Source organism: Nannobrachium achirus (assembly GCF_963921795.1).
Source record: "Nannobrachium achirus genome assembly, chromosome: 18".
Lineage (NCBI taxonomy): Eukaryota > Metazoa > Chordata > Actinopteri > Myctophiformes > Myctophidae > Nannobrachium > Nannobrachium achirus.
In genome coordinates this window covers 15,571,309-15,583,449 of record NC_137825.1, presented here as the reverse complement: position 1 = coordinate 15,583,449, position 12,141 = coordinate 15,571,309, and the positions used below count along the sequence as shown (strand labels likewise).

Sequence of the window (12,141 nt, the reverse complement as noted above, 5' to 3'; positions counted from 1 at the left end):
TTTTTTTTTCTTATTTTTTTGCTCCTCACCCCTTTTATTACGACCCTGCCTGTCCTGTGTGAAGCAGACCCTGGGGGGATAGAGGGGAGCAATGAGGAGAATGGGCGTCAGTGCAGCAAAAGCGAGGGTATGGCAAAGATGGGACATGGCGTCTGGGAAAAAAAAGGGTTTTGTCAATTTTTTCCCCCGGCTTTCTACGGTTTCTTGGGCTGGATATGGCAGCCTGGAACGGTTGTTCAAGTGCAGCTAAACTTGGTATTTTAGTAAACGTGCCACAATTAGCAATAATGCATTGCACCTGTGCAGCTGACCTGCGGAACCTGGGAATATACCTTTTTGTCAAGATGGGGAGAATATAAGTGTGGAGAAGAATACTTATAATACCTTGTTAAAGTGACCAATTTTGTTATTTTACGGTAATTTAACAACATAATAACCAGCACAGTTCGACAAAGACATTCATGGATTTATATTTAAAAGTAACTTTTATTTTCCCCCCTGGACCCGGGGTATGGCAGCTGCATACCCCTGCCATACCCAATTGACGCCCCTGAGAATGGGAGAGAAGGAGGAGGAGGAGAGGAGAGGAGAGCAGTGACTGCTGCTGCTAATGACTGGATTTACACGCGCTGGCTTGATTTAGTGGTTTGCAGATTGATCGATCACCGCCAACCGCGGTGGTTAGCGGTCCCTCGTCACACGTACCAGCTCTGAATGTGAAATGGCAGCCCCCCCAAGCCAGCCCCCCCCCCCAAGCCAGCCCTCAATCCGTTTAGATTGCATTACTGGATGGATTCCGGGGGTTGACACCACAGAAGTGTTCTTAATTACAAACCGCACTATTTTCACTGTGGTGGCGCGGCGGTGGTGGGTTTGGCGAGCCGACAGCATCCAGAAATTTGATAGCCCTTGTTATACGACGAGAGCCTCCCATCCCAGCCAAGACGTAATTCTGTGGCAGGCGCCTGCAATCTCCCAACCTCCCTCCCTCTAACCCAAATATTAACACCCAGGCCTTCTCTCTCTCTTTCTCTCCCTCCCTCCCTCCCTCCCGCTCTCTCTCTCTATCCCTCCTTCTCTCTGGCTCAGTCTAATAAGGTTCCAGTGGTACAGCACCCTCACCATGTGCACCCGCTCACACCCCTGATCACGTACAGCAATGAGCACTTCACGCCGGGGAACCCGCCGCCCCACCTACAGTCAGACGTGGATCCCAAAACAGGTACGACTTGGCGCGCCACGCGCGCACGCACACACCATACACATCTCACACTGTGAGAGTCTCAGGTCTCAAAGTGGAGGCTGCAGCCCTCAGGGGAGGGGCACCAGAGGGGCCATTTTTTTGGAAAGTGGAAAATGGGGGGCAATAATAAATCGTAAAAAATACAGTAATTTACAGTATATCGTCCTTGTCGGGGTGGAAACCTTGTATGTCCAAAATCGTTTGTTTTGTATTTATCATTTTAAAAACGATCTAAACTAGTGAAAACAGCGGTGCGAGGCGTTGTGTGCTTGTAGATCTGCTGTTTTCACTACTTTTGTGCAACGGCCTTGTTTGATGAAGCAGGGCTTTGCAAAAAAATTATCAAATTTGAAACTTGGAGATACGAGGTTTCTGCCCGACAGTGACGATATAAATGTATAATTATTTTTTAGAAATGGACCTACAAGCTCACAATGTGATGTGATGCTTTCTTTGTGAGCTTGTAGATCTGCTATGTTTTGCTTATTTTTTCCCCCCCTATTATCCTTTTTTCCCCCCTTCTTCTTAAGCCAATAAAGCCATTTCCCAATAGGGGGACAGCAGCCAGAGGCTATGGCTATTTTGGGGGTGTTTTGGTATTGAAAGGTTTGCTAACCCTCCCCCCCCTGCTCTTAAGTCTCCCAAATAAACTTCTCATGGTATGAAGGGGGGGATGCCTTGAGATCTCTCTTCTTTATCTATTTATTTCCCTCCTTTCCCCCATCGTTGCCAGCCTAAAATGTAATTCTCTACCAGTGTTGTTTTTGACAGCAAATTTAGATTTAGTTTTAGTCATAGTCTTTTGACTAAAATGTCATTTAGTTGTAGTCATAATTTAGTCACCTGAAAAGTTTTAGTTTAAGTCTAGTTTTAGTCGACTAAATGTAATATTTTAGTCGACTAAATGTACAGTTGATTTTGGCGACAAAACATTTTTGGCGGGCCTTGATGGTGTCGTAATGAGCTTGTAGATCTGCTATTTTCAGAGTGCAACACCGGAGTGCAACCGAACAAAATAATTACTTGTCTTTTGGTTCTACCGGATCTCTTCTCCACTAGTCTGTCTAGTTTTTATTTGTTGACAAAATTGTCAATATATTTAGTCATAGTCACCATAGCTTAGTTTTTATTTAGTTTTTATCAGTGAAAAAAGATAGTCGACGGAACATTTTTCGTCATAGTTTTAGTCGACGAAATCAACACTGTTCTCTACTGATGCTCAGGTTCACTGAGAAGTCAAAGCGGGTTGATGGCTGCTCACTGTGTGTTGGAAAAACAAGACACATTCTCTCCAACATTCTTATGACAAGAGAGAGACCCACCAAGTTGAAAAAGCCCATGTTTTATGGAGCATCGCTGCTGTCATTAGTTATGGATTTTTTGATGAAAAAAAAAATGTTTTGGACTGGGTTTTTGAGAAAAACGAAGCGAGCCTGCCCACAGCCCCATCTCCCACAACCATTCAACTTAGATTTATTTTATTTTTTTAAAGCAATTTCATTCATTTCCACGACCATTTTGTCAAAAACATTTCCTCTGTTTTGTTATTTATTTTGTCTGGGAACGGCACTAACCTTTCAGGTTAATGTACTTTCAGTGTGGTGAATAATGTCCTGCTTTCTTCCACTGGTCTCTAGTGGAATTAGTGTTTTTTTCTTTTTTTTAGGTAATAATGTTCCCATATTAAGATCGTCCTCGCAAAGGGCCAATAACGAGCCCAGCTGCTGTTTAATGTACTGCTTAATGGGCGCTGCTTAATTGAGCTTAGTGTTTAATTAATGAACGAGCTATGCTAGGACTTGGAACACTGGCTGCAATGTGATAATGTCGCCAGGGGGCTTAACTTGCCTTGGTTAACACAGTAATGGCAGAGATAATCGGAGGGCCTTTTAGAAAAATAAAATAAAAGTCTGCTTCGCCCATTTCCTGTCTCTTTATTTTGCCGTCTTCATATTTAAAAGCTACATTTGGACGCAGCCTTTAGTAAATAATGTCCGCTTCTTTGGACACAAACTGTTCCACAGGCAACCGTCGTCGAAGGCGCTGACGGAAAAAAAAACCTTGGCCCCCGTCTTCGTTGTTGTTGCATACCTGGCTCCGACTCCGGGACGCTGGGTGTGGTCGCTCAGCCGTCGAGGACTGATTTGTGAGAGCGGAGGCTCCGGCTCTGTGGAACTGCTCAAACTGGCTCCGCTTACTGGCTCAGAAAAACGGCGCTCCAGCAACAACAGCTGCAACAGCTGGCCAGATGTAACCGAATGCCCCCTCGCAAAGAAAAGTCCCTCTTGTTACCAGGCTACTGCTTTTTCTGCTCATCCCGCATTCCCTTTGTCATGAAAGAGAGTTATTTTCGATGCTGAACATGTACGGTCACATGAACCCTCTTCTCCAGGCATTTTCTTTATTCGCCACGGCCCTGATGATGACGTTTTCTTCAGCTCTGTCTCTCGGCTGCCGTGGAAAACGATTTGGAGGATTTTTGGTGATCGATGTCCCCACGGTGGACTAGGGATGGGACGATAAGCGATATTATCGTTTTTTATTTTGATAAAAAACACTCAGGATAATCGTATCGTGGAGATGTAACTTATCGTGATATCGTCCTCGGTCATGCACAGGGATCAATTCACTTTTTATTTGCCGAGCTGCATATCCGGTACCATTTAAACTCTCTATAATTGGTAAAAGCTACTTATAATATACGTACTTGACGTCTTTTTTTCCTCTCTATCAAATGTCTTTGCCCAAAAATAGCCGATCTACAAGCTCACAACGTTGTGAGCTTGTTTTGGCAAATGTTCCGCCCCAGGATAATGGATTTTGATTATCACGATAATATTGTAAATCGCGATTTCTTCGGTCACAATAATCGTGATATGAAATTTTCATATCGTCCCATCCCTAAGGTGGACACCGCTGTTAAGTGTAGGGACAAGATGGACCATTCAAGTCGCAACCGTTTGAAATGCCTTCAGTACACGGAAGAGAGCAGGATCCACCTGCGCGCCGAACTCGTGTCTCGTTTATAAACCCGTCGACGTCGTATCACAGCGCTGTGTTTCGCTCACTTCTGAAACCTCAATTATTTCCCATGGTTAATCTTCTGATTCAGTGGACAAATTGCGACAAGAATGATGATGCTGGTGTGAAGCACCCCCCACCCCCTCCCTCCCTCCCCCCCTCCCTCCCCCAACATGTGCCACCGCCGCCTCAAAGGCCTTTGATCAGGTGGCGTGATTTCAGCGCCGCGTGTGCATGTGAACACAACATGAGCGGGTGGGGAGGTGGGGGGCCTTCCCCACCTGCTCCTCCTCCTCCTCCTCCTCTTCATCAGCCGCTCTGTCTGCACTCAGCGTCCCGTTGGCTGGTGAGCAGGGTTGGGATCCGGAAACCTGAGGAACCAGAATCGCTTCCATCACATTTGGAACCGTTTCCGGATCCATTTCTTGTCAGAGCTGGTTATGTGGACTTGACGTCTGCTATTCATTTACAATTACCGGCATTACCGGTGGCTCTCAAACCTTTAAATATCGTGGAGCACCATAACTCTTGAGAGTCACAGGTCCATTTGGAAGGAATCGTTAAAGGGAACCATTAACACATGGGAAGCCAAGGTTTCTAACATTTCTAGCTGTTGCTGCTGCCGTCGTTCACTTACGCTTTAATTTCGAAGAGCCTCGGAAGCTTCGTGCGTGTGCACGTGAGTGTCCACTGACGATTGAGGAGGATAATCCATTTGTTTACAAACGCTCGCGAAACTAAAATCCAAACCGGGGCCGACCATCACGGTAAAGATCAGGCAGATCTCTGCTTCCCTGGCGTTCTTTGCACCTTATTCAGAGATAAAGCCCTTTTTATGTTTCAGCATAGAATAGAAATCAATGCAGCCTAGACGCGCCATTTTGCTTCTCTGCGAGCCACGTTATGACGTATGGACCAGGGTCTTTCACAGACAACACAACATGCGCGCAGCTGCATGCTGCACCATTACCCCTTTTGTCTCGTTCCTCAACAAGATGACTCATTTTTGGCAGAGCGACCTCCAGTGGCCGTATCTCGTTACTGAACGAGTTTGGCTCCTTGGGTGTTAAGGAATCGGACCGTCGAGAGGGAATCGTTAAGGAACCGGATTTTTTTAAATCCCAACGTATCCCAACCCTAGTTGTGAACCTCAGATATTGAATGGTGACAGATATTAGTTTGATAAGAGAGATTTGATATCTGATCACACATTTCCTTCTCTCTCTCTCTCTCTCTCTCTCTCTCTCTCTCTCTCTCTCTCTCTTACCAGGAATCCCAAGGCCACCACATCCTCCAGACATATCTCCGTATTATCCGCTGTCGCCAGGCGCAGTCGGACAAATCCCCCATCCGTTAGGATGGTTAGTACCACAGTAAGTAAAGCCCATTTTTTAAAATATATATATATTATTAAAGATGTTACGTGTTCTCTATGGATGAGTTACAGTGTTATAGTATGTAATAATAATAGTGCACTGTCTACTACAGGGGTCTTCAACAGGGGGTCCTCAGAGTTACTACAGGGGGTCCTCCAAATCTTTGTGTGATAGAAGCTTTTTTTATATTATCCACTTGAACCCTAGCGTCCATATTCCGAGAACTGTAGCCAAAAGTGGCAAATCTACGAGCTTGTAGATCTGCTACTTTTGGCAAAGAGGTTTGGTGTAGAGGGGGGAAAAGAGCAGACTAAGTACAGAGTGAAAGGTCAAGTTAATTAAGTATTGACAGTTAAAGTGGTTAAATATCTGAAATTGACATGAATTCAAAATATACTGAGGGTAGTGCTGTCAAACGATTAAACTATATGAAATCTATGAAAAGGTTGTGGGGGTCCCTGCCTCATCTCTCTCTCAACTAAGGGGTCCTTGGCCTGAATACGTTGAAGACCCCTGGTCTACTATATATGTGTATTGCGTTTTTGTTTTGTTGTAGAAGATGGATGTCTCTCTCTGACATAGTATCTCTGTTTGAACTGGTCAGGGCTCTGTTCTAGAGCAGTGTTTCTCAACCTTTTTTCTGCATGGGCACACTTCCATGGGCACACCAACATAATACGGGGGTGTAAATATCGTCACTGTCGGGAAGAAACCTCGTATCTCCAAGTTTAAAATGTGTACGTTTCTTCGCAAAGTAAAGCCCTGCTTCATCATACAAGGCTGTCTCACAACAGTAGTGAAAACAGCTGATCTACAAGCACACAACGCCTCGCACCGTGAGGCGTTGTGTGCTTGTAGATCGTCTGTTTTCACTAGTTTAAATCATTTTTAAAATGATAAATACAATACTGTCTTTCAAGCAGTTTCAAGGGGCACACTCGACCCTTCTCTGGGGCACACCAAAGGTTCCCAGACAGTGGTTGAGAAACACTGTTCGAGAGCTCTGCTTGACCATACCAACAGAGTGGGGTCTCTGACATCCAGAAAGCCACTGACTGACTCCCGGTCCTCAGAAGCTAAATTGCACGCACCTCCGGTCCCCGCCCATATACCCCAACTTGGCTTCTTTATGGCAAACACTATTTTGCATGTCTCTGTATGGTCCAATTAGAGGAATGAACCGTGATTGCCAGTATTTTTTACCCACAATTCCACACGGGGGGCTCTCCCCTGGTAACTCTTGTCAACACTTGTTAATATGACAAAAGGCTACAAATTAAGCTCTGTTAATTTAATGTTTTCTCACCGCCGATCTAAATACCGGGAGAGGCCCCCGAGCGCCCGCGCCGGCGCCCTTTGATTCAGCCCGCACTTTATTTTGGTATAAATTTACATTCATTATTGTTTGTCTTTGGATGTGTAGACCTCAATTAGCGTGACGGCTCCATTAAAAGGGAGCCGCGTTTCGTCTTTAATTATCACAACAAAACACCTAGTTCCAGCTCGGGGAGAGCGGGGGCCCCGGTCCTCCTCTGTCGACACCGAGGAGCGCGGGGTTATGAAATTTAAGACGTCCAGGCCGGGAACGCAAATCTAATCTATCTAAGTCATGTTAGATTTGAACCACTTTAACTATTATTTTATGCTTTTAGCTATTGGAAAATAGCAGATATACAAGCTCACAGCGCGGCACCGAGTGCCGCGCTGCGAGCTTGTAGATCTGCTATTTTTTTATGTATTCATCGTGAACATTTTTGTGCAAGTCTTTGAATGTTTTTGGCCCGATTCCATGAATGCCTTCTAAATCCTTCTTCTAAATGAGTGAGTTCACAAACTTTTTCATGTCAAGGGACCCCCAAAATTACATGCATTTGGCCGCGGACCCCCCATCTCAAAATATGTTGTTCCAGAATCAAATATTTGAGTTACAAATGTTCGCTTTTAAAAATATATATTCAAAGATTTGCAAAGAAATCCACGATGTCTCAAAAATAACAGATATACAAGCTCGCAGCGCGGCACTCGGTGCCTGTGCTGTGAGCTTGTAGATCTGCTGTTTTTCAGTAGTAGCGTTCAGTAAAATCCCGGGCCTAAACGGGTTAATTAGCCACTCCTATCAAGATTTGTGGCATTCAAATTGCTCAGAGTTTTCCCCCCTCGCTTTGATCTCGCTCGCCCCGCAATCCCCTAGATTTTTGTCCCGATCAAATGAGAATAAAGGGCTGCCCTGGACGGGCAGATGAGAGAGAGAGACAGAGAGAGGGCTTTACCTCTCTTCTCTTCCGTCAGTTCTGTTCCTTTACCTTCTCTCCTTTTCTCTCCCCCCAACTCACCTCACGACACCCCTCCCTGCCTCCCTCCCTCCCTCTCTCCCTCCTTTGCAGGCAAGGTCAACCTGTTTATCCAATCTCAACAGGGGGTTTCAGACACCCCTACCCGACTGCACTCACTGTTAACGCATCCATGTCAAGGTGAGTTGAGTCCTGGGAGACAAACGTGTGCATGCACGCACTCACACACACACACACACGTCCCTGTGAAGGAGTAAAAACTGAGGCCAATGAACACGCGTCTCTCTCACTCAACATGCACACACACAGGGGCGTCACACCAAATTCTGGGCCCTGGCTACAAGGATTCACTGCGGGCCCCCCATGAATGTTAACTATTGAAGAATAGCAAATATACAAGCTCACAGCGTGGCACCGAGTGCCGCGCTGCGAGCTTGTATATCTGCTATTTTTGAAAAATCGTGAAAATGTGTGCAAGAAACCTATGCTTCCATGTCAGTGGTGCTCAAACCTTTTCATGTCAAGGACCCCCAAGATGATATGTATTTGGCCATGGACCCCCATCTAAAAATATTTAGTTCCAGGGACCCCCCCCCCCCCCCATGGAAGCTTGCATCGCGGCACTCGGTGCCGTGCTGTGAGCTTGTATATCTGCTATTTTTCAATAGATAAAGTAACTTGGGCCCTAGTAACTCAGTCCCACTCCCCCCCCCCCCCCCCCCCCCCCTTGTGACGCCCCTGCACACGCACACACAGAACAGCAACAACAACAACCTCTCCTTTAAGGAGAGCTCCCCCCCCGTCTGTGCGTGTGTTCAAAAGGCCAATCCTCCAGCGAGGGCTCCCAGCCTAGCATAGTTATCAAATATTAATTATATTTATCATTTGTTTCTAATGAGGTCCCTGAAGAACATTTACCCCCCGCTGCATGTCAGGCAGATGTGAGCCGTACTCGAGGCCACGGCCTTGTTCGCCGTTGAGGAGACACACACAAACAAACAAACACTTTTAAGTGGAATTAGGCAATACATACTGTAGTGCTGGGACCAGCACCGCTTGGCCCAGTGCTTTGGTCCTCTGCCCCCATCAAGGGTCCGGCTCAAGTGGTGCTCTGGACATAAGTGCACCCATGGGGGACGTGTGTGTGTGTATGTGTGTGTGTTTCTGTTTTGTTTGTGCATCTGTGCATGCATTAATTGCTGTTTTGTTTTATATAAGTGTATATTGTTCCCTCTAGGGGATGGGGGGGGGCACGGGTTCTCTGTATTGTGTGGTAAGCCAGAACGAGTTAACCGCAGATGACAAATGGCCCCAATGATTTGTGGCTTCGAATGTCCCTTTTTTTCCAAAACGAAAGCGAAAGACGAGGAGAAAAAAACAAAACAATTCCATATGGTCCTGCGCGCACATACACAGACGCGCACACACACACACACACACACACACACACACACACACACACACACACACACACACACACACACACACACACACACACACACACACACACACCCTCTCTGTGGAGGCTGCTGCAGCTAAGGGAGCTCCTTGGAAGAGGCATGGTTTACAGTGAGGAGTCTGGGGACAAGGCCCTAGCATCAGTTTAATTACAGCTTGAGTGGAAAAGCAGCTCCCGGCGGCGTCACAGCCAGACCCTGGGTGACGTTGATGGATCACATGGAGAGAGAGAGAGAGAGACAGAGAGAGAGAGAGAGAGAGAGGCGTACAGGGGCGTGGAGTTGTCCGAGGCCAAGTGTGCTCTGAGCTGGGGGAACAGGCCGGGTGAAGTAGAAAGCGTGCTGACTTTGACATAAACTTTAAAAAGTTTGTCTGGGTTTGTTTTAGTTTTTTGGAGCGGTGTGTGAAACACAGCAGCTCCGCTATAGGCAGAAATATGTGTCCAGTCTCACAAGTGAGAACTGTCCCGTTGAGTTTGAACAGGATCTGCGCATGTGCGCACAGCAGTTACACAACATTTCGGTACCTATAGATAGGCAGAAATGTGTGTCCAGTCTCACAAGTGAGAAGTGTCCCGTTGAGTTTGAACAGGATCTGCGCATGTGCGCACAGCAGTTACACAACATTTCGGTACCTATCGAATTGAGTTCCCCTCCGCCCTGATGCATGGAGAATGATGGGATTTTTTTGTTTCGTTCAGTTCGAACAGGATCTACGCATGCGCGCGCGCGCCACGCACGCACGCACGCACGCACGCACGCACACACACACACACACACACACACACACACACCACGTCGCGATAAAAACAAAGGTTAACGGCAGCGAGAGGGAGACGGGGGAGAGGAGGGAGAGAGAGAGAGAGAGAGAATCGTATTTCAGAGAGAGAGAGAGAGAGAGAGAGAGAGAGAGCTGCAAGCTCACAACGCCTCGCGCAAGACGCACATCGAGGTGTTGTCTGCGTGAAGATCAGCTGTTGTGTGTGTGTGTGTGTAGTCCGTTAATAACAACTAACAAGCATGGTATGTTGGCGTATCTCGAGTCGACCCCCTCTGCTGTCTGCGTCTGCCCGTGATAGCCGTTAGAGTGGAGGCTCACGAAGCATGCAGCCACCGTAGCGAGCCACGGGCAATCAAGAATTGACACATGTCAATATATAAAATAGGTGAAAAAAGTCAGGGACTTTGAACAGTCTATCCAAAATATCTCTGTTCCATCTATTCAGCATGCAGCCACCGTAGCGAGCCACGGGCAATCAAGAATTGACACATGTCAATATATAAATAGGTGAATATATTTATATATTTTATATATTTACCTGGAACTGCTCAAATTCACCGCTCCACTTCGAACCGAGGTTTGATTTTTTAGTTTTTGCTTAGTGGGAAAAAAATGCAAGCAAAAAAAAACGAATGTTTATGACAAGTGGTTCCAAAAAACAATTATTACAAGCAGGCGCATGCACACATAGACATCAAAGGTGACTTTCCAGCCCTCTCCAGACCATGAATGCAGTTTTTACTATGGTGAAAGAAATGCAAATGCCCCCTTGCCATAACTGAAGGCAGCATTCAAGAGAATTGCCTTGTCCAAAAACTCTCCTGAACTTGAATGCAGCATCTTATGTTGAAAGAATTGCCCTCTCTGTGTAGAAATCCATGCCGTTTACGCCACATCTGCAGTATTGACTTGATTAGGTTTAGTTCAGTGTGGTATCAAGTACTGAAAATAGCCGACGCGTTGTGAGCTTGGAGGTCGGCTATTTTCGATATTTTCACCAAAAAGGCCCCTTTAGAAATGTCAGCCCCTGCCTATCTAACATTCTCTGCACGTCCCTGATTACAAGGACCCCAAATGGAACCAAAATGGCACCACTGTCAAAGAGTTACGCAGAGCTGTAAGGGTCCATTTCAAACCCCCTCAAGGAAACTACGAAGTCACAGACCCCGCCCCCCTTTCTAATGGTTCAAATGTCATTATTGCTGTGGAGATGGTGCTTGGCACCTGGCTGGTACAGACCTCGGGGGGTCGTGGGGTCGCAGAGCAGCTCTATTCAGACGGTGGGTGTCTGTTCTGCAGCATCCATCTGACCTGGGCTCTTCAGTAGGCCGCTAATTTGGCCCCTTAATGACAGTCTCCACGTTACCATCATCTTATTTCCAGAGCCACTAATTGAATCTGCGTGGCTGGGGGAGTGTGTGTGTGTGTGTGTGTGTGTGTGTGTGGGGTGGGGGTTTGTCCATGGGGAAGAGCTAATGCTCTGTGATGAGCCCGCTAATTGAATTAGCATAGCTGAAGAGGTGGAGGGCTGCTGTGGCGGGGAAGGTTTTTAGCATGTCCCCGCTAAAGGAAAACCCCAAGGCCAACCGACCCCCATGTCTGATTCAGGGGTTCTCAAACCTTTTTAGGCTGCGACCCCCCAAAATAAACATATTTGAACTGGGGAGTGGGGACCCCCACCACCCTGACAAGCACTTGGAATTGTAGGTGTTACATTTAATGTGACTCGGTTCCACAGATAAATATTGTGAAAATAGCAGATCTACATGCTCACAACGCCTCGCACTGCGAGGCATTGTGAGCATGTAGATCGTCTATTTTCACAATGTTCGCCTCTTGCTTACTTAATATTTGACAGTTTGACCAGTTTGGTATTAAAACAGTCTTGAATGGTCACTTTATAAATGTGCAGATACCCTCTATTCACTTATACTATGTGTTGGTTTGTTTACCGTTGAGTGAGAAAAAAAAT

At 46.4% G+C, this 12,141-nt stretch overlaps 1 protein-coding gene across 6 annotated transcripts in view; it reads left to right on the top strand.

Annotated features, from left to right (window-relative positions):
* Positions 1–12,141, top strand: part of tcf7l2 (transcription factor 7 like 2) — a 165,976-nt gene that overhangs the window by 134,415 nt on the left and 19,420 nt on the right. For all 6 annotated transcript variants that reach the window (XM_080746923.1, XM_080746925.1, XM_080746922.1 and 3 more), the window contains 3 exons: positions 1,090–1,222; positions 5,535–5,637; positions 8,025–8,111. In XM_080746923.1, the coding sequence (XP_080603049.1) occupies positions 1,090–1,222; positions 5,535–5,637; positions 8,025–8,111 (323 nt within the window). The remainder of the gene's footprint in view (positions 1–1,089; positions 1,223–5,534; positions 5,638–8,024; positions 8,112–12,141) is intronic.